The sequence below is a fragment of the Penicillium psychrofluorescens genome (genome assembly GCF_964197705.1).
Source record: "Penicillium psychrofluorescens genome assembly, chromosome: 6".
Classification (NCBI taxonomy): domain Eukaryota; kingdom Fungi; phylum Ascomycota; class Eurotiomycetes; order Eurotiales; family Aspergillaceae; genus Penicillium; species Penicillium psychrofluorescens.
In genome coordinates this window covers 2,915,181-2,941,455 of record NC_133444.1, presented here as the reverse complement: position 1 = coordinate 2,941,455, position 26,275 = coordinate 2,915,181, and the positions used below count along the sequence as shown (strand labels likewise).

At 50.2% G+C, this 26,275-nt stretch overlaps 6 protein-coding genes across 6 annotated transcripts; 3 read left to right on the top strand and 3 right to left on the bottom strand.

Moving 5' to 3' along the window:
* Nucleotides 1-381: 381 nt before the first annotated feature.
* On the bottom strand, nucleotides 382-2,934 carry PFLUO_LOCUS9577 (uncharacterized protein; the record flags this gene model as incomplete). Its single annotated transcript, XM_073787419.1, has 1 exon — nucleotides 382-2,934. The coding sequence occupies one exon, from the start codon at nucleotides 2,932-2,934 to the stop codon at nucleotides 382-384; it is 2,553 nt and encodes an 850-aa protein (XP_073643577.1).
* Nucleotides 2,935-4,021: 1,087 nt separating this feature from the next.
* Nucleotides 4,022-4,628, bottom strand: PFLUO_LOCUS9576 (uncharacterized protein; the record flags this gene model as incomplete). Its single annotated transcript, XM_073787418.1, has 2 exons — nucleotides 4,022-4,458; nucleotides 4,526-4,628. The coding sequence occupies 2 exons, from the start codon at nucleotides 4,626-4,628 to the stop codon at nucleotides 4,022-4,024; spliced, it is 540 nt and encodes a 179-aa protein (XP_073643576.1).
* A 1,326-nt stretch (nucleotides 4,629-5,954) lies between these two features.
* On the top strand, nucleotides 5,955-9,681 carry PFLUO_LOCUS9575 (uncharacterized protein; the record flags this gene model as incomplete). Its single annotated transcript, XM_073787417.1, has 10 exons — nucleotides 5,955-6,139; nucleotides 6,193-6,236; nucleotides 6,318-6,857; nucleotides 6,907-7,177; nucleotides 7,232-7,472; nucleotides 7,534-7,922; nucleotides 7,972-8,320; nucleotides 8,373-8,953; nucleotides 9,006-9,323; nucleotides 9,381-9,681. The coding sequence occupies 10 exons, from the start codon at nucleotides 5,955-5,957 to the stop codon at nucleotides 9,679-9,681; spliced, it is 3,219 nt and encodes a 1,072-aa protein (XP_073643575.1).
* A 656-nt stretch (nucleotides 9,682-10,337) lies between these two features.
* On the top strand, nucleotides 10,338-11,122 carry PFLUO_LOCUS9574 (uncharacterized protein; the record flags this gene model as incomplete). Its single annotated transcript, XM_073787416.1, has 2 exons — nucleotides 10,338-10,407; nucleotides 10,440-11,122. 2 exons carry the CDS (start codon nucleotides 10,338-10,340, stop codon nucleotides 11,120-11,122), a joined length of 753 nt encoding a protein of 250 aa, XP_073643574.1.
* Nucleotides 11,123-18,884: 7,762 nt separating this feature from the next.
* On the top strand, nucleotides 18,885-19,783 carry PFLUO_LOCUS9573 (uncharacterized protein; the record flags this gene model as incomplete). Its single annotated transcript, XM_073787415.1, has 2 exons — nucleotides 18,885-18,896; nucleotides 18,956-19,783. 2 exons carry the CDS (start codon nucleotides 18,885-18,887, stop codon nucleotides 19,781-19,783), a joined length of 840 nt encoding a protein of 279 aa, XP_073643573.1.
* Nucleotides 19,784-19,979: 196 nt separating this feature from the next.
* On the bottom strand, nucleotides 19,980-24,286 carry PFLUO_LOCUS9572 (uncharacterized protein; the record flags this gene model as incomplete). The annotated part of the gene is made up of 2 exons (XM_073787414.1): nucleotides 19,980-22,502; nucleotides 22,553-24,286. 2 exons carry the CDS (start codon nucleotides 24,284-24,286, stop codon nucleotides 19,980-19,982), a joined length of 4,257 nt encoding a protein of 1,418 aa, XP_073643572.1.
* Between the last annotated feature and the right edge of the window lie 1,989 nt (nucleotides 24,287-26,275).

The window sequence follows — 26,275 nt, the reverse complement described above, 5'->3', positions numbered from 1 at the left end:
TCGATGGAGAGACAACAGCGCATGTACTCCGTGTGGGATTGCTGAGCAACATAATTCGACGGGACAATAAAATGTGCTAATGATATAATGCAGTGTCTAATTGACCCAATTCAAATTGTGAGTTGTTGTTTGATTTGAATATCATTATTGATTGATCTATTTGTATTAAGTAATATGTATGGACTCGACAGTAGTCGGCGCAAGGAATACGCCACTCAGTCACGATCTTCGCCAGAATAACAAACGCCCAACTTTCTAAATCTAACAAATGTATGTGCTGTCATATGCTTGAACAATGCAGATGAACGCCGCTCCAGAAAAGAGAGAATAGAAAAACAGAAAGAGATATATGTGTAAATGGTAGTAGGTCGGATGCGAAGATTAGAAGCTGAACAGACCAGTGCGCTTCTTTCCATATGGATAAACGATGAGAGCGGCAATGAACAGACCGACCGTAATGCCGATCGCCACCTGGATCATGCCGAATCCGAGGCTCGCCACTGACGATTCGGAGAGGCTGCTCGAGTTGGAACTGTTGCCAGAGGTGTGCAGGTTGTTTTTGACCTCGTCGGCGTATTGAAGGCCAGCAATCAGAGAGCCACTAGATGCAAGACCGGATGGAACGAGGACGAAGATACCGGGCAAGATGGCGGTGGCGGCGTGGCCGTGCCAAAGGCGACTGTACAGGTTGCCCAAAACGCCGATTGTAAATGCGCCGACCGTATTCGCCACCTCGGACGACGATCCGAGCTTCTTGGTGCTGAAATAGTTTGTGATATATCCCGAGATGGCAATGACAACCATGACCGGCATTTGCTTCCACTTGCCTTGGTTGATGATCGCAAGAAACACAGCGTAGATGGCAACAAAAGGGAAATGCTGTATCCACTGCGACCCATAGATGTCTAGATTGCTGCAAGTTCGCTGAGAAGTTGGATTGTTGTCCATCAGCCCGTAGATAGTGGTGCCAACCGTGATACCGTAGCCCAGGAACAGCGAGTAGATGATGGCGTACACCATGCGAATAGAGCCAGCGATCATCTGATGTGATTGCAGTTCCAGACTGCTACAAAGAACCATGAAACCAGGAAGAATCAGGGCGATCGAGGACTGTGCCAGGGCTGAGAAACAGAACAGACGCTCTGGGACGCCATTCCGGGTAACTTGGATGCTACCAACGGCACGAGCAATGAAGGATGTGAGGACGGCGGCGGTGACTTCGAACACATTGGAGTACAAGACGGAGACCGGTGCCAGGACGTGTTGCATAAATCCGACCAGCGAGCCAAGACAAAAAATGACCGGCATATCAATGGGCCGCGCGCCGAAGGCGAAGGGGCCGACGGCAGCACTAGCCAATCCGTACATGAGAACCAGCACCCACTTGTTGAATCGCGGTTTGCGCTGCATGATCTCGTCCAGCTCTTGACTGGCCTCTTCGACACCGATCAAATCATGCACCACGTTCTTGTAGACGTTGTGGGTGTCACCCAGCCGTCCGAGGTCGACACCCTGCACCATCCGCACAAGCTTGACCTCGGCGGTGCGCGTCGTCGGGTCATCGAAGGACATGATCATACAGCCGGGGAGATACAGGAATTGACCAGACACCTCCAACACGCGTGCTGTCATCTGCATGTGCTCCTCGAGACGGTGGGTGGGTGCACCATAACGCATAAGGGCCCGGCACAGCTGCATGATGTAACGCTGACGGGCCAAGATCTCGGCGATATGCACTGTAACACGGATTTCGTCCTCGAGGCGAGTCTTGCGTTTACTCTTTCTGTTCCGTTTGTTGGGAGGTATCGCGTCGACCGCGGCCGGCAGACTAGCACTGCTCATGTTCATGGATGCATTGACGAGTGACGAGGTGGATCGATGGTTGGGCTTCTTGTACCACTTGATTTTTTCTTTGCGGGGCGTGGCAGAACCAGAGGTCGGCATGGATGGGGGCATGGATGGTGAGAGGGAGCCCTTTTTTGGGGTGGTCGCTCCAGAAGAAACCTGCGTCTCGCTGTCCGAGTCATCCGTCAAGGCGAAGCTATCCGGGCGGGATCCCCCTGCCTGGGTGGCTTGTAGCTTGAGAAGTTGCGACAGAATGCCGCTACCGCCGCTAAACCCACTGGATCGACGCCGGGCAGCGAAGCCTTGCAGAATGCCCTGGGGAGTGGTTTGACCAGAGCGTTGATATGCGCCACGCGCTTTGCGCTGCCTTAGCTGGTCTTGGGCTCTGGTCATACTGCGAACCAGGCGATGGGCCTCGGCGCTGGCGGCAGGTTGATGCGACTCATCGCCGTTCTCGAGCGTCCGCAGCCGGTCCGCAGCGTTTCGAGCGCGCTGTGCCTGCAGCTCCTCGAGCGGAATGCCTCCATCGATATCGTCAGGGACGAACGAGGAATACAGAGCCTCTCCATCGTCCGTGGGCGAGCGACCAAGCCGCTCTGTCAGACGGACGGTCTTTTGTCGAAGGAGCTGACCCGCAGCCCGGAACCGCTCTCGTGCAGAGGTAGATCGTTCCATTTCCTCTTTCTCGGAAGGCAAGGCGTGTAATGCTTCGGCAAACGCCGAGCCATTGGGGGAGTAAGCGGCCGCGGGCGGGGTGATGGTTCCAGAGAGCGGAACTTCTGTCAGGTCGGCGGAAGGCAGAAGAGGACGGTTGGAGTCCGAGGTGGCTCGATCGGGCGATGCAGGTGCCTGGTGACCGTGTCCCGGGTGAATGGTGTCATTGATCGAGTGGAAGCGCACTCGCTGTGATCCACGGCGACTCCTCGGCTGCAATGGCGGGCTGGGGGGAGTCACCCCCAACTCATACTGGACGGCATCGGCAGTGTCCTCACGCTCGAGACTCTGCCGACTGCTGGGTTGCGGTGGGAGGTCGAATGGCTGCTCTTCAACGGGACTCGGGTGCGGATCGTAGCGGATGGGATCCGACATGAGTGTAGCCACGTCGAGACAAAAGGGAAAAAAAAGATGGGATTGGAAAGAATGTGAGGTGGAAGTGGAAGAGGAGAGAAAAGGAAAAGGAAAGGGAAAAGAAACCAAAACAAAGGACCAACAGCTGTGCAGAGGCGAGTCGGAGGAAGCGTGGGTCCCGCGGGACAATTGAATTTTTGGCAGTCTAGATCCACGATGTTATCATCGATAAGAACCAAAAGCCAGAGTTCGGTGGCCCAGGCCCCAGCCAACCGCTGCACCGGAGAATATTGGTCGTCACCTAACAGTGGGTCGAAGTGGCAAGCGCCTGTGGTGCACACCCCGAGAGCCCATGGATCCTGCACGAACATGGAAGATGCAAGAAAGAAAAATCTGCCGAGATAGCCAGGGTGGCCAGTGAGGGTGGTGGATGCCATCGTGTGCGGTTATCATCGCCAGACCTTTCCTGGATGACCTGCATGCGGCTTGCCCGAAGCGACGATCCCGTGGTGGATCGTAGCTCAGCTTTGAGGCCAGCTCATATCTCTCCCAGCAGGTTCTCCCCGGGCGCGAGGGATGGTGGATTAAAGATAGAAACCGGGCCCACCGGGGGATGGAAGGAGAAGGAGACGGAGGAGCTTGCCACTCGGGTGGATCCGAGCACATCACCACCTCAACTATAAATAAAGATGGATGATTACCCTCGCTTCTCTCACGGAATTGAAGCCAGGGGGGGCACTGCTAGGGACATCTGCGTGACATGGGACTCGGATAGTGGCATTGCAAAAGGCTGAAGCCCTTTGAGAACGATCTTTAGAGGATACTAAGGGAGACGGATATTCCAGGAAGTACCCGGCCAATTATTCTGCCGGCATTGAAGATTTTCACCACTCAAATGGCCCGACACGTGGGCGGTGGGCCTCTAATAGGAGGCGGTCAGCAAAGATACTTGGGACAGCAACCAATAGGCAGGCGTACAAATCCCTGCCGAAAACGATGGCACTTACCAGGATGAGTCTTCCTTGCAGTTGCCGATTACGTACATAGAGATAGTGTTTCGTCTCCCTTGCGTTCTTCTACTGAGAACGATGCTCATTCACTACTCTGATCACTTTCGGTTCGGTAACACCCAGCCATTCAAGTACCCCACACCCGCATTCAGGTACGCCGCGTACCCGAGCCACGCGTAGTACGGTGTCATCAACCAGAATGCCGTGCGGTCAGCCGTCCACCAGTTCACCAGCAGTAGCGAGACATTCCCAACCAGGAGCGCCATGTCGCCCAGGGCCACGGCTGGTCGCCCTAGCCCGAAGAACAGGGGCATCCAGAGGTTGTTGAGCACCAGCTGCGCGGTGTACAGCGTCTGCGCCGAGTCGTTGGCATCTCGGACGGCTAGTGAGAAGGATCGCGACGCGGTCATCGTGGCGTGATGCGCGGCGTAGCCCATCATGCCGTACAACACCGTCCACACGGGCGCAAAGAGCCAGCTGGGCGGGTTGAACGGCGGCTGCCGAAATTGGTGGTAGGTATTCTTGGTTCGCACGCCTGCAGGGGCCAACGTGTCACTACTTATGATTTGATCATGGACTGTGGTGTGTGGGTGTCTACTCACGGTTCGTTAGAAGCGCGACGCCGGTGCCCGTGAGAATGGGCGTGGCGACCGAGAGCACCGGCGAGGTGAGAATCGCCTGGGGGAGCGCAAAGGACCACGGCATGATGATGGAGTGAGTGGGTTTGGAATAAGATCTGACAGAAGAATTATGTCGATACATTCCAAGCTCGGTTATTTGTATCGGAGGCGATCGCGATCTGGGAACTGCCCGCATTCTCTACGTCATCGACAAAACGGTTGCAGGCGCGAAGGGGAAAACAGGCAAGGCTCGATGTGCGAGAAAAGCCTTTTCCGTTTTTGGGCGATTCCGAAGGAGAGCAAATGGGAGAAGCGAGTTGGATTTTGCGCTACATGATCTCGCTGTTTCTCCGGTTTCCGTCGTCTCTCTGACTTCCCCTGGGCTCCTCGTCCCGATCGCCCAACTACCTTTAAAATAGATATAGCGATATGTTCACTGACTGAGTGCTTGGCATAGTAGATCCAGAAGCGACGAGACAAGGCAATATAGATCGAGACTGATAGAGGCAAGGTAGTACCATCTCTTGGTTCTTAGCAGCCGTAATAAGTCTTAAACCGCGAATCGGGTAAATCCAGGGGGGAAGTGAGGGATTTTAGGATGTGGGAGCAATTTTCCGTTCTTGTATTTTTCATTTCAGTGCGCTGATCTGAGCAAGGCTCTGTCGGAAGAATATTGTACGAGCGACTTGTGAGCCACTGGAGTGTGGGGATTTCGGCATTGCGACCAAGCCACCGTTGACCGTTGCTATTCCACCCCCCCTCCCCCAAACGGGAAGCCGAATCGAAGTTTCATCGACAGTATCGGCTGCTGCAGGCAACGACGCCTAGTGCGGGAATAGCGAAGGTGCGAGCGCGGAGCGAGGCGAATTGAAGTCGGTCAATGCTTTCGGCAAGAGCGATATATACTAGCGAATGATATTGTTGCGCGCACATTAGAGTTGTTTTCTCCCAATCAACACATCAGAGTGACCGAAGTTTACGGATCCAAAGGTAATGAGCCCTACTTGGACCATTAATTATTTCTTCTCGACGTGTCTCAATGTTGACTGACTACCTGCTGTGTCAGTTGGAAGCATGGCTAGACACTGCTACGGGTTAAAGTATGGGCCGTGCGTGCTAAGTCTGATCTAAGAAACCTAGAATTGGATGCCATTGGGGATTGCCAAATATCTCACGGCAGCCACCAGAAACGGGGCCATGGCAAATTAATACCGCAGCAGAGACCTGTAAGGGAATTGCAACCGGATCAGGGAGCTTCTGATGAGGGAATAGAAGATGAAGGGAAAAAGGGTAATGTATAAAATCCCTCTGTTCCTGCAGGGCATATACTTCTTCCCTTTGTTCTGCACTGTTCCTAGACTCTGTCTGAAATTCAAACGATCGGTCCGTTCTCTTCACCTTTCTCTCCAAAATGCCTCCGTTGGGATTATCCCTGCGCTGGAAGGCCAGCGATGAGGAAACAGGCGATTGTGTGACCCCAATGTCGGTCAGTTCGACGCCGAAGGACAGTGGCCGAGACGATCTGAAACTGCAGCGACGCGGAAGCCAGAGAAAGATTGAACCGGGCTCGGCTATCCCCATTCAGTATCGAAGCGTGTCCGTTGCCCTGTGGCTCTCTTGACATTTCTCGGTTGTAACGCGAGAAATAGGTCGTTTGATATCGAAGACGGGGAGAAACAACAGCAGCCCAAACGTGAAGGGGAGAGGGACAAGTTGGCAGAAAGCAAGGAACCCATATCACCATTGAGGACCAAACACTAACATCCCCCGACAGAATGGCAAAACACGGATTGGCACACGATTTCCGTCGAAGAAGTGCAGAAGCGCCTCGGTGTGGACATGTCCCGCGGCCTGGCTGAAAGCACGGCCAACCAGCGTCTCCGGGAAAACGGCCCAAACAAGATCTCCCCTCTGCCAAACCCTTGGTTCTGGAAAGTCTTCGGGTATCTTTTCAAAGGATTTGGATCCATTCTCCTCGTCGGCGGCATTCTTGTCTTCCTCTCATGGAAACCACTGGGACAACCTCCATCGGTGGCCAACCTTGCCCTGGGAATTGTTTTAATTGCTGTGTTCCTGCTCCAAGCCTCGTTCAATGCTTGGCAAGACTGGTCTTCATCTCGTGTTATGGCCTCTATCACTGCAATGCTGCCGGAATCCTGCCTGTTGGTCCGTGATGGGTCTCGAGTAGAGGTCCTTGCCACGGAGCTTGTCCCGGGAGACACGGTATACCTGAAATCCGGAGGCAAGATTCCAGCGGACATGCGATTTGTTGAAGTATCTCAGGACTTGACTGTGGATAGATCAATCGTTACTGGTGAATCCATCTCCCATCGGCATAGAACCCAGACTAACCCTGCGTGAAGGTGAATCCAACTCGGTCAAGGGCAGTGTGGACTCCACATCTGATAACTATCTGGAAACACGGTGTATTGGCCTTCAAGGGACTCACTGCGTCTCTGGTAATGCCACTGGCATTGTCGTAGCAACTGGTGACTCGACAGTTTTCGGGCGAATCGCCAAACTGGCGGGTGAACCAAAGACCGGCTTGACTACGATTGAAAAGGAAGTCTTACGCTTTGTGGTCCTGATCTTCATCATTATGGTTACCTGGATTGTGATTCTTGCTTCTGTTTGGTACGTGCCATTGATGTCCTCATGTCTCAGATACTAGAACTGACATGTTCCTAGGGGTGGCTGGCTCCACAAGAAACACCCTGACTATATCAACGTGGCCACTCTGATCGTTGATTGTGTTAGCGTCGCCATTGCATACATTCCAGAGGGTCTTCCCATTGCGGTTGCAAGTAGCTTGACGATTACAGCCAACCTGATGAAGAAGAACAATGTTCTTTGCAAATCTTTGAAGACGGTCGAGACCCTAGGCTCGGTGACGGTCATCTGTACTGACAAAACTGGCACCCTCACTCGTGTAAGCGGAGGGACCTTAACGCGGTCATCCATCATATCCTCAATTCTAACTCTTCTCTCAGAACCGCATGGCTGTTACAGACTTCGCTGTTGAAACCACCACGTCAACTGTTGAAGGAGAAGTCACGACCACGAGTCTGGCTCCTTCTGTTGTCCAACAGCTCGTGGCCGTTGGTAGTCTCTGCAACGCTGGTGAATTTGACACTGCATCAGAAAAAGCTCCACTCAGTGAGCGACGCATCTATGGTGACGCTACCGATCAAGCTATTTTGAGATTCTCAGAGAGCCAAGGCTCTGTTGCAGACATTCGAAAAGGATGGAAAAAATTCTTCAGTCTGGACTTTGACAGTAAAAACAAGTTCATGGTCAAGGCATTTACTCCAGTCCTCCCCGACAGCCCGAAGGCTTGGCTTTCAACAGCTGAATCGAACGACTTCAACGCTGAAGACATGTATGTTCACTATTTTCTGTGGACGAGATGAGTGCTAACTTTTTGGAAGTCTTTTGACCGTCAAGGGTGCCCCGGATATCTTGATCGAGCGATGCGCCAATGTTCTCAGTGTAGATGGTGAATTAAAACCTTTGAATGCCGTCACTCTCACAGAAGTCAAACACACGAAGGACCAGTGGTCCGCGGAGGGCAAACGGACTATTTTGCTTGCTCGCAAGGTTCTGGCAAGGGATAGTATTCTGGCCGATCCCACATCGGCGGAATGCGAGTCCCAGATGCTCGGTGAAGCCAAGACGGATCTTACACTGGTTGGCCTTGTGGGCATTATCGACCCAACAAGATTGGAAATTCCTGAAGTGATGCGGATTTTGCGTCAGGCACACATCAGAGTCTTCATGGTCTGTCCGCTATCCACCTCAATGATGAACCCTTGCTAATCGTAGCAATCAGGTCACTGGTGATTTTGGAATCACCGCGCTGGCCATTGCCCGTCAATGTGGCATTGTCACTACTGACTCCGTTCATGATGCATCGAACCTGGAGCGTTTCGCAGGCACAGGAGAAAAGAAGACGGACCCATCTCAGTCCGCTCTGCTTCTCAGTGGTCCCGATCTGATGGCTCTTAACGAATACCAGTGGGAACAGCTCTGTGAATATCGCGAAATTGTGTTCTCCCGCACTAATCCCCATCAAAAGTTGCGAATTGTGCGCGAGCTCCGGGCCCGGGAACAAATTGTCGGTATGACTGGCGACGGAGTCAATGATGCACCGGCCCTGAAAGCTGCCGATATTGGAATCAGTCTTGCCAGCGGCTCGAACATCGCTATTGAAGCTGCTGACATGGTCTTGTTGGATTCATTTGCTGCAATTGTTGAGGCCGTTCGTTACGGACGAGTCGTCTTCGACAACCTCAAGAAAACAGTCGCCTACCTTCTTCCTGCTGGCTCGTGGTCTGAATTCTGGCCTGTGTTCACCAATTTGATCTTCGGCATTCCTCAAATCTTGTCATCCTTCCTGATGATCATCATTTGGTAAGTTCTTATCCGAAATTGCCGAGGGTTTTGATTCTAATAGTTATGTCAGTTGTTTCACTGACTGTGCTGCGGCCATCGCCCTTGCCTATGAAACTCCCGAGGCAGACGTACTCTTCCGTCCTCCCCGTCATCCCACAAAGACTCGCCTTGTCGACTGGAAGCTCATGTTTCACTCATACGCCATTATTGGAATGATCGAAACTGCCTGCTCATTTACAATGGCTTATTGGTATCTCCAGCGTAACGGCATTCCTTTCTCGGATCTCTGGTTCAAGTTCGGGGAGATTCCAGCCGGCATGGACCCTGACTACTACAACGCTAAAGTGAACGAGGCCAGCTCTATCTACTTCACCAACCTTGTCATCATGTTTGTTACCCTCGAAATTCTTTTAGATTTACGTATCCAATGCTGACCAATTCTCAGGCAATGGTTCAACCTCATGGCAGTGCGTACTCGGCACCTCTCCATCTTCCAGCATCCCCCCGCCTTCAACAAGAAGACCCAGAATTTGTACTTGTTCCCCGCAATTATATTTGCGCTGGCCATTGCAGTGATATGGCTCTACATCCCCAGCCTGCAGAGAGTTCTCAGTACTTCAGGGATTCCCGTGGAGCACTATTTCCTTCCCGCGGCGCTAGGTATGGCTCTTCTCTGCATGGATGAATGCAGAAAAGCAGCGGTCCGTCGCTGGTCTCAAGGGTTCTTGGCCAAGATGGCTTGGTAAGCAGTTTATCTTCTGTAAAACTGGTGGTCAAGTGGATTGGTAGAAAACGGACACGGGAAAAGGATGATGCAGAGCGTATGTAGTACTTTGCGGTGATTGCGAAAACTTTCATCTAATGAGGGTTGGTTTTCAATCCATTCATTTTGCATATATTCTTTCTTTATACTCGTCCATTAATTTACATGACTGGCTTGGGTGGTGGCAATGAGCGAACATTCATCTTCGACTCCTATCGGTCAGATATTTTAGGCTGACTTTAGACGTTATATAGTTTCCGAATGTATGTAAGCTCGACTAGACCAATATATATCTCTGCTAATACGCCAAAGGAGAGATATGAGTACTCTCACAACACCCACCAATGACATTTAATAAAACACAGGAGTGCATCACGGGGAATTCTATGCATCACCATCGCGACACAGAGCGAGATCAGTCATACTCGCCACCGAATAACCCGACCTGCTCTATCCAACTGTGCTGGTCTCGTTATCTTTGGGGATGGGCTACCCTCTAGGCCTGAGACGTATATAAAAGGAGCGCGGGAACGGGGTCTATCCAACAGCAGATATGACTATTGCCTCTCGTCTCGCCAGCCGTCGGTGACCTTTTCACTTTTTTTTTTCCAGAACGCTAACCTCGCGAGCCACGCCAAGATGCCCCTGCGCCTGCTGTGTCTCCATGGGTGGGGGACCAACCAAAAGGTTAGCCAAAGTGTTGAAACTGGTACTAGATATTAAAACGCTAATCATAACTAGATTCTACGATCGCAGTTGAGTATGAGATTGTTCATGTGGATAATGGGGAATCTCTGACGCACCATGACCACATAGGCGGGCTAATCAATGACCTGGAGAGAGATAACACGGCCACATTCCATTTCCTGGAAGGGGATATCGACTCAGAGCCTGGGCCAGGCATCGGTGGCTTCTACGATGGGCCGTACTACAGCTACTATCGCTTCCCCCGGACATTTTCTCCAGAGGACAGCGACGAGTCTGACATCCTCGAAGCCTATGACTTGTTGTACGAGACTATTGCCATGGAAGGCCCCTTTGATGGTATATTAGGGTTTTCGCATGGCGGTACTTTGGCTGCAGGGTTCTTAATTCATCATGCCAAGTTGTACCCGACCGAGCCTGCGCTGTTTCGGTGTGCCATCTTCGTGAACTCTTTGCCGCCGTTTCGGATGGAACCTGGAGAGCGCCCGGTAGTGGAAGATGGGCTTGAGGGATACATCACAATTCCTAGCGTGACGATCGGGGGCACCAAGGATCCATTGTTTGATTATTCATTAGCTCTGCATCAAATCTGTGATCGCCGGCGGTCCACATTTGCCGTGCATAGCAAGGGCCATGATATTCCCAACGACCGAACAAATGTTGCCGTGATGGCGGCTGCGATTCGAAAATTATCCATCCAGGCGTTGGGGATCTGGTAGAATGGCAGGGATTGCGGTGTAACAAAGCCAGTGACAAAGCCACTTGATTGCGCGGCCGGTAGAATACAGCTTGAAATAGTGAATTCGGTGTTGAAGGCCAATGACTGCGTTCTTGATGTTTATTCGCGTTCCACCGTTTCTAGTATCATCCGGAGCTTTTCGACTCATAGTAAGGAAGTTCATTTTCTCGTGGGGATAAAATGAACCGGGAAACAAACCCCATTGCCCTTAATGGCGGCGGTAACTGCTTCATCGGCGAAATACTCCCACTCTCGCGGCTGCCTTCAGGATGACACTACTTGCTTGAACCGGCAGAGGCCACCCAATATCGCCTTTCGCTTATTCCTTAATTGTACCCACCACTGATTGCGACTAGATCAATGACCCTGGAGAAGCGATGACAGAGCCAGCAGCTTCGGAGCAAGCCAGCAGTGATGGGCCACCGAGAGAGTCTCGCAACTCCGGCCTGCCATACCTGCATCACGATGAATTTCTGTCAGACGAGCTGGCATGCCTGACGATGGATAAATCCATGCCAATTGCGATCGTAGGAATAGGGTTTCGGGGTCCCGGAGAAGCGACCAATGTTGAAAAATTATCAGAAATGATTCTCACAGGTCGCGAAGCATGGTCCCCGATTCCGGGAGAACGATGGAATAACGCTGGATTTTACCACCCAGACCATGGTCGGCACGGGACGGTGAGTGCCGATTGTTTACAATGTGAAAAAAAAAAGATGCTGAAAACATATAGATTAATGTACAAGGAGGTCATTTCATACAAGAGGACTTGTCACTGTTTGATGCGCCGTTCTTCAACATGACGAGTGATGAAGCAATGGTGGGTACTGTGGTTTGAATTATCCAGAAAGATAGGGCACTAATTTAATTAGGCCATGGACCCCCAGCAAAGACTCCTTTTGGAGGTGACCTACGAAGGCCTGGAAAACGGTATGTCTAAATAGCTACTATTACATGGTCCCACATAGTCTCTGACAGCTTCAAGCTGGCATTCCGATACCTCAGATTATGGGCAGCAAAACTTCCTGCTTTGTTGGATCTTTCTGTGCAGACTACACAGATATCCTTCTTCGCGACCCTGAGTGCGTGCCTATGTACCAATGCACCAATGCCGGCCAGTCCCGTGCGATGATGGCGAATCGGGTCTCCTATTTCTTCGACCTCAAGGGTCCAAGCGTGACAGTCGATACAGCCTGCTCTGGCAGTTTAGTTGCATTACATTTAGCATGCCAGAGCCTTTGTACCGGCGATGCTTCCACAGCAATAGCTGCGGGCATCAACCTCATTCTCAGTCACGAGTTCATGTCCACTATGAGCATGATGAAGTACTGATCTCAGATTTCCCACAATTTGATATTGCCACTAATCCTATCATCTTAGATTCCTTTCACCAGACGGGCGATGCTATACTTTCGATGAAAGGGCCAATGGATATGCCCGAGGAGAAGCAGTTGGATGTTTGATCCTCAAGCCGCTATCTCACGCATTACGAGACGGCAACACCACCCGAGCCGTGATCCGAGGCACTGGCACAAATCAAGATGGTCGAACACCCGGAATTACATTACCTAGTGGTACTGCGCAGGAGACATTGATTCGCGATGTCTACGAACGCGCTGGGCTTAATCCAAGCGAGACAGATTTTGTGGAGGCTCATGGTACGGGGACTCAAGCCGGAGATCCTATCGAAACTGGTGCAATATCCCGAGTCTTTGGACCAGAGCGTGCACAAAATGATCCGCTGCGAATAGGATCAGTCAAGACTAACGTTGGCCACCTTGAAGGTGCCAGTGGAGTGGCTGGGGTCATTAAAGCAGTATTGATGTTGGAGAACCGCACGTTCTTTCCAAATCGCAACTTCAAGAACGTGAATCCACGCATACCTTTGGATGACTGGAAATTAAAGGTATGCGATCACACAACCAATTTTTTTTTATCTCAAAACTTAAAATGCTAGGTACAAACTGAATCCCAAACCTGGGATACCACGAGATCACGTAGAGTTTCCGTCAATAGTTTCGGTTATGGGGGAAGTAATGCCCATGCTATTATTGAAGATACACAGGGATACCTCATGGCCCATGGAATACGAAGAGAGCTCCAGATGCGATGCACATCTTCACATGAGACACAAGGAAGACATCAACAGGCGGAGATCGATACACTGCAAACGACCGATGCGTTCTCTCCGCCCACTCGGAAGAGAGTATTTATGTTATCTGGGTTTGACGAGCGATCTTGCCTCGATCAATCTCAGAGGCTGCGCAAATACTTGCTTAATAAGCAGCAAACAAGTGAACAAGACTTCCTACACGATCTATCATTCACGCTCAACGAGCGTCGCTCGAGATTCATGTGGAAAAACGCAGTGGTTGGCGACTCAGTCACTAGCCTTGTAGATGCACTTTCTTCAAGCACAAAACCAAGAAGTTGCAATCGAACACCCACGCTTGGCTTTGTATTCACAGGCCAAGGTGCTCAATGGGTCGGCATGGGAAAAGAATTGCTGGATGCGTATCCTGTATTCAATGACTCTATCGCAAAGATTGATGCGTACCTCCGCCACATCGGAGCACCGTTCACTGCTCGAGGTATGTTCTGCCCAAATTTTTCGAATGTTCTGAATAACAATGTCAATTATTTAGAGGAGCTCATGAAGCAGGCAGAGGATTCCGAGCTGAATCATCCCCTCCTTAGCCAAACAATATGCACGGCATTGCAAATAGCACTGGTTGACCTTTTGAATGCTTGGAAGATATTTCCAGATTCAGTGATAGGACATTCAAGCGGAGAAATTGCTGCCGCATACGCAGCAGGTGCTCTAAGAATGGAAGACGCTATGGCTGTGGCATACTACCGCGGCGTTTCTGCAGTCCAAGTTTCAGTTGAACATAAAGCAAGAGGCGCAATGATGGCAATTGGGATGGATCCAGCCAACGTTCAGCCTTATCTTGACGGTCTCACGTCGGGTAAAGTGGTAGTTGCGTGCGTCAACAGCCCATCAAGTGTCACAGTATCCGGCGAAGTCGCTGGAATCGATGAATTGGAACAAAAGCTACACGACAAGCCAGTATTCTGTCGAAGGCTTGCGGTGGATGTTGCATATCACTCTCATCACATGGAGCTTGTCGCCAAGGACTATCTCGAGTTGATTTCTGGGATAAGTCCGCGTACCCAGGCTTCAATTCCAGGCCGTGGTGCCCAACCTCGGCAACCAGCCTTCTTTTCCTCAGTCACTGGGAAGGAAGCACACATTGAGAGCCTTGGTCCAGAATATTGGGTATCAAATTTGCTTGGTCAAGTTTCCTTCGCTGAATCGGTCAAAGCCCTTTGCTTTGAGACAAACGTCAAAAGGAAAGGAGCAGGAACCCTGACCAACAAACGCACGAGACGAGCTGGTGCAGCGCAGAAAGTCAATGTGGATTGTCTTTTGGAGATTGGTCCACACTCAGCACTGTCTGGACCTGTCAAGCAGATCCTCCAAGCCGATCCAAAACTCAACGCTGGGCAAATTACGTATGCCAGTATCCTGATTCGGAAAAGCCATGCTGTTACAACAGCATTAAAAGCGACTGCATTGCTCGCCTCTCTCAGTTATCCGATTGATTTTGACGCGGTTAATTGTTCTGTAGGGAATTCTAATACCAGAAAGCCACGGTTGTTAATCGACCTACCCCCGTATGCTTGGAGCCATACACGATCATACTGGGCAGAGCCGCGATTGAGTAGAATGTTTCGAAATCGCATGCATGCTCGGACTGATTTGCTTGGCGTTCGCGACAACATGGCCTGTCCTTTCGAGCCAAGATGGCGGAACTATCTTCGATTATCAGAATTGCCGTGGCTTGCCGATCACAAAATTCAGTCAAATATCGTATATCCGGCAGCAGGTTACATAGCTATGGCCATTGAAGCATCTATTCAGCTTGCAAAGAACGGAGACTTTGTTGGAGTTGTTATAAGAGACATTTCGATGGAATTTGCTCTGGTAGTAAGTGAGACAGCTCCAGTCGAAATAATGCTGTCGCTTCGAGAAATTGAGCAGACAACAAGTGACGAATTCGACCAATTGCATAACTTCTATATCTACTCCGTTACACAAGACAACAAGTGGGCTCTACACTGCACAGGCGTGGTTGGAGTGCAGAGCAGCGATAATGCCGATGTGATGCTTTTGACAAGCGAGGAAATGATAGAACAGGAAATCGATGGCTTTGTTTCAATACCATCTGAGACAGAAATTCACGGCATATCAGTGGTAGACACAAACGAGCTTTATGATCAGCTCCGCACTGTTGGTTTGGAATATGGAGCTTGCTTCGCCAACCTGACAGAGGCTCACGCCACCGACGATGGGGCTTGTTTTGGTGAAATCACTGTTCCAGAAATTGGGAATTTGATGCCGGTGGCATTTCCGTCCGCATTCATGATTCATCCTTGTACCCTCGACAGTATTTTCCACACGATATTTGCGGCTTTACCAGCCTACATGGGACTAGAGCAGGGTCCGGCAATCCCGGTTAGAATTGAAGAAATGAGACTATCCTCCGGGATCACTTGCTTACCGGGGGATACTCTCAGCGTTTGCACCCATGTTCTTCCAGGACTTCAGGGAGATGTTATTGCCTCCATTGCAGTAATGGACCAAAACGCCAGGAATCAATGTTCTGATGGAAGCATTTTAATGCGCGGAGTGCAATGCAAACGCCTTGAGCAGGTTACAAGCGAACGATACACAGAGACGTCAGACAATATTGCGTACAACATTGAGTGGAAGCCAGATCCTGAATTCCTTTTCTACAGGGAGAGATCCAAGATCCTACACCAAGTTCAAAAATCGGGGAACATAGATATGCCGCCGTTTGAACTCGAGACCTGTGCCGCGAATTTTCTTAGGGCAGCTATTGACGACGCTGAGGGCGCTGAAATGAAAGAGATTGATGATATTGACCAGAAATACCTTTCTCATCTGAAAGAGACACTTCGAATGTACGATGAAAATTACCGAGAGGCAAGCTACCCAAGGTTTGTCGATCTGGAGGGCATAAGAACATCGGGGCCTCTTGGAGAAATGTTATGCATGCTTGGCGACCAGCTTGCTTCAGGCATCCATCAGCATGTCCCAACGCTACGCTCAATCCAGATACCTCAGCTCTGGGATATATTCTGCGAGATTCCATCCTACCAACAAACTTTTGCGATGGCCACTGAATATCTGAGCTTGATCACCTACAAGGCACCAGAAATCACGATTCTCGAGGTCGGCGCTGGAATGGGGCAAACAACGAAGCTGTTCTTGCGAGGAATTCTCGACAAAGGGGGGATTCCTCGCTGCTCAGAATACACCTATACTCATCCAGACAAATCTGTCGTTGAGAAAGCGACCGAACAGTTGGAATCTTGGTCGGGTTGGGTATCCTGCAAGCAACTAGACGTTGAACATGATCTCGCAGAACAAGGCTTTTTAAACTCTCGATACGATATCATTATCGTACCACATGGGCTACGTGGCATTTCATCCACTCGACAGGCTCTTTCTACGATTAAACAACTTCTCACGCCGTCGGGCTATCTGATATACATTGATCTGCTTCACAAACCACATAACGCGGTAGAAGGCCTTATATTCAATGCTCTATACAAGTTTAAGCAGGGCGATGTCCTGGAGGTTATCAGCGGTGAATCGAACCAAGCTCAATGGTCTCAAAAATTTGATGAAGCTTCGCTTTCTACCGCTAAACCTGACGATGATGTTAACGTTTCTGGTGCCGGAACCTTGACTATCTGCAAACATAAGAGGAATACATTGAAAAAAGATAAAGGTGTCTTGATTATCTGTGAACACGGTCATCCTGAGATTGACTTTGGGTTCTTGCAAAAGCAGTTAATGATGCTGTCTATCGATATGTCAATGACTGACATCGCTCACGCTCAGCCAAAAGACCGTATCTGTATAGTTCTCAGCAACTTACACATACCAATACTTTCGCAATGTGATGAGCAGATGTTTAAACAGCTCAAGAATATCTTCCTCTACAGCGAAGGTGTACTTTGGGTGACTCGCGGGGGCGCAATGGAGTCCACGAACCCAGAAGCCGCCTTGGCCACCGGCTTTGCACGAACGGCACGTTCAGAAACCGGCGTCAGCAGCATAATTACTCTAGACCTCGACGGTCGGAATTCTCTGTCCGGTGCTCGTACCGCAGAACTGATATATGACGTGATCAATTGCCGATTTCTACAACCAAACAATCTCGATAATGACATGGAGTATGCGGAGCGTGGGGGAAATTTATACATTCCCAGGATTGTGGAAAATGCCGAAGTTAATCAGACAATACACACAATTTACGAGGCAGAGACTGTGATTGAACAGCCATTCCAACAGCGGGAGCTGCCTCTCCGCGCACCAAGACGTATCGCAGGAACTCTCTCTGCTCCATATTTTTTGCCTGACCAGACTACGACTGAAATTCCTGTTGGATATGTTGGGGTGGAGGTGCAGTCTTTTGGACTAAGCGAGAGAGACATCCAAGAACATTATCAAACCACAGAAGCGGAAAGTACACTTGGTCTAGAATGCAGTGGAAACGTGTATGCTCTCGGTGCTGGAGTACATGGCTTCTCGGTTGGAGACCGAGTCGCTTGCTTTGGAGTTGGGACAGCAAGAAGCTTGTATCATGACCGAGCATCGGCATTTCAGAAGATGGATGATGAGATGCCGTTCGAATTAGCCGCAGCCTTACCTATGGCGTACTGTACGGCTTACTACGTTTTGCATTGCCTGTCACAAGTCGAGTGCAACGATGCAGTCCTAATTCTCGATGCCTTCAGTTGGGTTGGACAAGCGATCGTTGACATGTGTTGCATGCGGGGTGCACAGGTATTTGCGACTGTTACTACCGCAGAACAAAGCGCGCTCCTGACATCAAGATTTGCTATTCCACCAACTCAAATTTTTTCCGCCACGGAGCACTTTACAAGCAATATTATGAGTTTAAATGGAGGCAAGAAGGCGAACATCGCGATCAACTGTGGGCATGGTAATGATCAGACCTTCCGCCTTGCTTTAAACTGTGTTGCCTCGTTTGGACAATTTATCCAGATTCGGAGTCAAACGTCCACTACGAACCACAGATTAGAGGTACCCTCTTGTCCAAAGAATATCTCTTACTCGACTTTCAATCTTTTCGAGCTTCGACGAGACAGAAGCGATCTAGCCGACCAGATATGGTCCAAGGTCTTCCAGCTCTTCCGCGCTGGAAGGCTTCACGGCCCTTCATCAATCGCAACGTACAATGTGGCCAACATTGCGGAGGCTTTGAGATCAATTCCTCTGGAAAGGCATGTTGTTGTGGTTTCTGGCCCCGAAGATACTGTGAAGGTAAAGTCTCCAATTGACACTACGAAGAAAGATCTCTAATTCGTCGAAGACCAAATTTCCGACTGTCCCGCAGTTGTTATTCCGTGCAGATGCTTCCTACCTTCTCGTAGGCGGACTTGGGGGTATAGGCCGTGCAGCGGCTCTTTGGATGGCAGAACGCGGGGCAATGAACTTGGTATTTGTGAGCCGAAGCGGACTATCCACTGAATCCTCCCGTCAAACGATCAAAGAGCTTGAAAAAAAAGGTGTTCGGATCACTGTACAAATCTGTGATGTTGCAAATGAGGAAGATACCCAAAAAACGATACTCGAGGTTTCTCAGCGTGTACCCCCCGTCAGGGGACTTATCCAGGCTGCCATGGTATTGAAGGTAAGACTCGATATACATATCAAAGAGGCTGGCATCTTCTAATTTACAACGGCAAACAGGACGTTCATATTGAGAACATGACCTTGGAGGATTACCATACTGTTTTACAACCCAAACTTGCGGGAACATGGAATCTACATCGAAATCTCCCCCGAGACCTCGACTTTTTCGTTATGCTATCTTCAATCAGTGGAGTGATCGGAAATGCCACACAGGCCGCATATGCAGCCGGATCAACATTTATGGACTCACTCGCAGCACACCGGAACACCCTCGGTCTTCATGCTGTATCTTTGGATCTTGGAACCGTCACAAACGTCGGCTATCTTGCCGAGAACCGGGATTTAGCAGAGAAAATGGCGAAGCAAGGGTTCAAGGGGACCGACACATTGACCGTAATGTCTCTTATCGAAGCTGCCATTCTACAGCCCAGGGATGGAAGTGGAGTCTCACAGATAGTAACTGGGCTGGGCCAGTGGAAAGAAGGCGAGTCCCTTGGGAATTTTGACGCGCCGCTATTTTCTCATTTCCGTCATCGTTTCCGCATGCAAAAGGGAATGGGGATACCTGATAATTCAATTGGAACTCTGCGCGAGGGCCTAAAAACTGCGAAGACTTTAGATGAAGCTACAGGGTTGATTTGCGAAATGCTTATCGAGAGGATTTCTGCTCATCTTACAATAGCGGGGGAGAGCGTGAACCCTGCCAACGCAATTTCAGAGTACGGAGTCGACTCCCATGTGGCGATCGAACTACGCAACTGGATATCAAAGACCATGGAGAGCACAATCCCCATCTTAGAGATCCTGGCAAGTAGTTCATTGCTGGAGTTGGCGGGAAAGATTGCCAGCAAGTCTCAGCTCGTCAGTATCAACACCGATGAATAGGGAAAGCTGAAGATCGATCACGCAGTATAGAAGTGAAGGTATATGTGATTGCCTTTCAAGAGCTCAAGTAGTGCCCGGTAAATGGTGATGCTCATTCTAATTTAGGTCTATTGCCTGTGTTGATGCAAGAAACAAGTATCTGAATTAGTCCAGCCAACTCCAAAGAAACGCAATCTATGGTTCTATTAAAAACAAATCATTCCGCCTTCTTCGAGGCCTTAGTGCGAAGCTTCATCAAGATATATACAAGAGCATACGAGCTGATAGCAAAGATGACAACAATCGCTGCATCACGCCAGCCATAGTAGTAGTCCTTGAGGTTGAGCGTGTGGAGGTAGTCAGCGCCCGTGCGATATTCACAAATGCGGCATTCCCCGGTAGCCTCGGGGTTGGTCAGATTCATTCCAGTTCCGATTGTTTCCATGAAGGTGTGCAGGTACTGGCGGCAAGTAGTACCGTTGGGGGGGTCAAAAATGGCAAATTCGGTCTCTTTGCAGTGTACTTCCGTGTCGTAGACGTTGAATACCAGCATACTGCCCATCAGATAGTTGAAAGGATTGATCCAGTAGATCCAATACCTCCAAAATGCCTGAATCTGCCCGTACGGCACCAGGACACCGCAGAACGACACCAGCATACCGATGATCAGAGGGTTGGTCAAAGCGGCAAAGGTAGCGTTCGGTGCGTAGGCAGCAATGAACTGCCCAATTCCCGTATATACGAACTCGTAGATCAGCATGACAAAGAAAGTGGCACCGGCCTTGCTCGACTCGCTGCTAAACCCGACGGTATAGTACCAGCAAACAAAGTAGAGGACAGCGCAGATGCAAAGGTAAGGGAACTCGGAGATGATCAGAGCAGTGACAAAGGCTTTCCAAGAATACATCTTGGATTTTTTCTCGCGAGTGTCGTAAATATCACGCCGTTCGATGAAAAGGGGCTGCAGCTGGTTGATGACACCGGGAGCGACAAAAATAAAGTTGAAGATAGTGAACAGGCGTAATTGCATGGAGCTGACACTATCTCCAATCATCCAGAAGGAAAAGCCATTGAATAGAGCAGACCCGACGTGGAGGGCAAATTTGTTGTTCACGTAGTCGGTATTGCGGAATAAAGCAATGCTCATTCGCTCGGTTACCAATTTCGACTGTTCCCAGAGGGACGTGGAGAACTCACGGCCATCATCATGGGTGCCAGGCGGGTTTGATCCGGCTGTTTCAATTATTTCGTCTAGTTCCTTGACCACACGTCCATGCTCTGGAGATTCCAACCAGACATTGTTCCAGTCGCGACCCTGAGACAGATGGCCAGATACAACGTCAATCATGTGCTCGGCTGGGTTGGTGTTGGGGGGACACGGTGCTCCGTAGCGCATGAAGTAATCTTTGACTGTCTGGCCATTGTCACCAATGTCGCCGAAATAAACTGTTTTTCCACCCCTGGCTAAGAGCAGCAATGTGTCGAACTCTGCGAACAACTGGGCGCTAGGCTGGTGAATGGTAACAAGCACAGCTTGACCCACGTCAGCCAGCTTGCGCAGGAAGCGCACTGTATTGAAAGCCGATTGACCATCAAGACCGGAAGTGGGTTCGTCTAAGAAGATCAAGATGCTGGGCTTCGAAACTAGTTCAACACCAATAGTGACACGTTTTCGCTGCTCGACGCTCAGTCCAGCTCCAACACGGCCGATCAAAGTGTCCGCAATATCATGCAGCTCGAGCAGATTGATAATGGTGTCGACATATTTCAACTTTTCCTCACGGGGAACATCCCGCGGTTGGCGAAGTAGGGCAGAGAACTCCAAGGCCTCACGTACAGTCGCAAATGGTTCGTGGACATCGAGTTGTTCACAGTAACCAGCTGAGCGTTGGAATGAAACTGGCAACGGACGTCCGTCCACCATGATCGATCCATGGATCGCACCTTCAGTCTTGCGCTGGGCCAGAACGTCAAGCAACGTGGTTTTACCAGCACCAGAGGCTCCCATGAGAGCGCCCAGCATGCCAGGCTTCACCCATCCATGAACATCCTCGAGCAAAACACGGTCCCCGGAGGGTGTCTTCACGGTATAGCTGAGATTCTTCCAGGTGAAAACAGAAGAATTTCGAACCAGCTGCTCGTTCAGTTCGCGGTCTTTCAGAGATTCGGTATCGGGGCGCTCTTTGGTCTTTTCCTGCGTCTGAGACTCCTCATCACGCTTGACCTTCTGGGTGTGTTGACCCAGACGCTCACGAGGAATAACGAGGCAACTACCGGACTCGGAAGGTGATTGCCATCTGGAAGTAGCGACGATCGTTACGGCGACAAAGAGTACCCAATAGGCCCAGATAATGCCGAAGTTCCGCCAGAGGTGGGAGTGGCTATATTCCAGCGAGCTCAGGTACTGGTCACCGGTAACAATTGTGCTGTGGGGAGTCGCGCCACCAACACCAGCACAGGACTGGTGCTGCGGGCTGTCATAGCCGGGACCCTGGGGTATCAGGTTGACACCAACGCATGGTAGAACTTTGCCGTGGAGTTCGTTAGACAAAAGCGCTTCGAACCCATATGCCAAAGGATTGATCCAGAAGATCCATCCCAGCCATGGGTGCATCTCTGGCTTCTGAATTAGGTACCCAGTATACATGATCAGTGCCGCAATCAGGAATCCAGAGACCTTGGATGCACCATCGAAGGTGGTGAACAGAGCACCTATTGCCCGGAACAGAGCAGTCATGCACTATTATGGGTTAACGCGATTCAGTATGGGGAGACAAATTCAGAACTTACCATCGTGGTCGCAAACACAAGAATCCAGTAAGTGAAGAAACTGGCTGCGGACATCGTCAATCCCGCCATGAAATAAAGCACCAGCGAGAAGACGCTGATCTGGAATAGAAGGACGGGAATATCGGCGGTAATTTGGGCAATGCAGAAGGCGGCCGGATGGTACAAAGCAAAACTTTTATGTTTGACAAGGACCGGACGCCCACTGAAGGAGTCCGTCACCTCGGACATAGCCAGCAGACTGTTGTACAGGAGAGAAAAAAACACAGCACCAGACTTGACGAAGAGACCGGCCGAGTTATCGGGAGCATTGTAAAAGAGGGAACCAGCAACCAATGCCTGGATCAAGGTCGCAACTTGCTTAATGATAAAGGTCGCCTTGTCTCCCCACAGGATCTGATATTGTCGCACAATGCAGGCCTTGACCTGCGCCATGAAGCCCACGGTAAGAGGGCTGCTCTTCGGCAAATTCTTGGTGGTTTCAAAAGCCACGCCTTCTTTGAACTCTGCAGTGCGGTCACGGGCCAGATCCGAGTCCGGGTAATCGTACTCAGTGATCATGTGGGAGTGGAGAGGCGACTTCTCGTACTCGGCGCGCAGCTGTTCGGCGCTGCGAGGAAATCGGTTCTCATACCCATCACGGATACGGCGCTCGGTCGGAACGGTCACACCAGTGAGGAAGTCGGCGACGTTGGAGCCCTCGCGACAGATGAACCCAGCTTCTTCCATGAACGGCCGCGCCTGCTCCCGGGGTCCGTAGTAAACTTGCTCGCCTTCGTCTAGAACAAGGACCTTATCGAACAGATCGTAGATTCCGTTGCCAGCTTGGTAAAGGGTCACAATCGTTGAAAGACCAAGAGTATCGGTCAAAGCACGAACGGATTTAGTCCATTCTAGAGCAGTGCTAGCATCCAATCCACGGGTACTATTGTCCCAGCAAAAGACTGAGCCTCGGGTAGCCATGCATTCTATGATAGAAACACGTTTGCGTTCACCACCGGAAACACCGCGCACATACTCGTTTCCGACTTTCGTATCCTCTGTATGCGAAATATTCATTGCTTCCAGAAGAAATCTCTTGGACTCTTCACGATATGCCTTGGGGGAGTCAACACCATTCGGTAGATGGAAAGGCACCTTCAGTCGAGTTGCAAAATCCATAGTTTGTCCAACTGTTAGGGTAGGGAAAAACAGCTCCTCTTCAGTGTTCATGACAATCTGGCCCCGGTACTGTTTGGCCTCGTCGGGGGTCAAGGAGCCGAACCGGACATCTCCCTCGATCGACTTGTAGCCCAGGCGTCGGTTGGCGAGCATTTTGAGCAACGTAGTGCAACCGGAACCTGGACGGCCAAGAACCAAGAGCATCTCACCAGGCTTGACACAGCCATGGCTGTTGTGTAGAATGGTGCGTAGGGGAGGTTTTTGACGAGATTCTTTCACATGCTGAGGAATATTGAACTGTGATAGGGCGTTTTCATTAACAGCAGCCTCGGAGCTGGTAACATTGACATTGAGGTTTTTCCAGGTCACCCCAAGCTTTTGTTGTTTGAACCCGGAAGCAAGATCGCGTTCATGTTGTTGTTGGAGATGCGACAGCAGGCTCCAATCGTGCTCTTTTTTGGGCTCGGGCTGATTGTTTGGAGTTTCGTCCCCCATAACGGTGACGGCGCTGTCTGTCTCATCTGCGATGCCGCGTGGACCCGCGCGGGATACAGCGAGCTGGTCAGATCCCTCCATAGTGGACCGAAAAGGAGGTTAATGATGTCCTGAACGCAAATGGCGGCCACCATCCTTTTATACACAGTAAAAAATAGAATCTCCAGAGGGCTTCCTCCGAGTGGGTCCACGCCGGCCGTTTTGCCGGCCATCGTCAGCCCCTAACCTCCGACGTACATCGGCGATTAGGGTCCGACTTTTCCTTCCGGGATCAATGGTGGGTACATATTTATGGGTCATTACCACGGATGTAGATGATAGATCATGCTGAAACAAAGGCCAGACAGGCCCATGTAACGCGTCGTTCATTGCTGCTCGCAAGCATATCGCGGAAGGTGAATAGTAAGTGGATCCGTCCGCCCCCAAAAAAACCGGGTCTGACGCGAACAGCTTCCGCTGAGTAAACGGAACGCTCACAGCGCTTTAACATTAAAATCATGTCTTTGCGTGTGTGTGATACATATAAATTCCTGTGGTCTGGATATCCTAGGAAGAATCCACCCGGTCCAGAGCTTATCGAAACCGAACTTATCTTGCTCAAACGTGAAAAACTAGAGTCCGAAAATCCGGTTTGGAGCTATCTAGAGCCGATCGCCCCATTCCGGAGTTTGAAAGTTCCGCTGAATCAGCGGAGTCGGCCTAATTTTTGACATGCAATCGATCGCATGGCTCCATGTGGCTCTGGCCAAGCAGCTTTGTGGATCGGTCGGCGCTTGAATCATCCCGTCGGCTCATGTAGCTGGGTGTGTAATCGGATATATATGATACACGAGAGTTGGTATTACTTGTGCCAACATATATTTCGAGCAGATGCATAATTAGTCTTTTGTGCCGAGCTCATCGAACTATGCTTTCCCGATTTCTATTTTCGATGATCGACGTGCAAATAATAAACCTTGAATTTCTAGTTTTCTCGGGAAGATATGTTCTATTAAAATTATTTAGAACTACGTGCACAGCTTCACATGTCACAAGGTGAAAATTTTCTCGAGCCAATTGCAAAAACCAAACGCTGAATACATGCAAATGTCTCGAATGAGAAAAATAGAATGCCAATTGTTAGACAGTGGTCATGATGAATTCCAGATGGGATGCAGCCAGTGTTGAAATAAAGCTATTCATAGAATTTAAGTCCTGCCAAGGCGATCAGATCAGCATGAGGATCAAGCTGTTCAGAGGAGGTCCGTTTTTGGCATCAATTACCTTTTAATCTGCACCAATCATCTGGAAACAAATAACCCGAGCCATCTCTCCTTTTCTGTTCACCCGTTCCAGCTCCCAAAGGGCCTGGCGAAGAGATCGCTCATTCCACTCGGTAGAAGAGGAAGGCTCTGAGTCAAGGTCATACTCCGCTTGCATGAGAGAGCCGTATCTGGATGTTTGGAGAAGACTTTGAACAGGGTCTGTATTTTCAAGTACATCCAGTCTGTGTTGCAAATCGTCATGCACCGCATTCGCCGCCATGTGCTGCAACGACGAGCATCCGATTACGTGGCGCAGATCAGGCTCCGCAGACCGGGCTTCTTTCCTGATCTTTTTGAAGGAAATCCGGTACAGTCTATATGGAAGAAGATCGGAATTGCCGCTTTGAGTGGACGTTGAGGGCGAACTTGGGCTGTGGGCATGTTGGACAGGCTGAGTCTTGGGATGTTGTCGAACTTTTGTTGGAAGGATCCAAGTCGCTCGCCTAGTGTACTGCATTTGAAGAGGTAAAAGAACAAAGCAAGATAATGTTGGAAAGGTAGAGTTGTTTGTCTTGTAGTTAGTAGTATGGGTCAATGCCGGTCAAGTAGGCGCTGATATACTACTGGAGAGGAGCGGACGAGACTCGGGCCGAATTCGAGGTGACCTCACTTTAGAAGCAGTACAATCACCCCATACGCTTACTTTGTATCACGGAGGAAGAAATCGGAGCATATTATTAGCCAGAAGCAGTCGGGCGTGGCGCGTCATTGCGCTGATCGGGTGTTGCCGGTAGATCATGCCACCCAAACGGATATCGCCTACTAT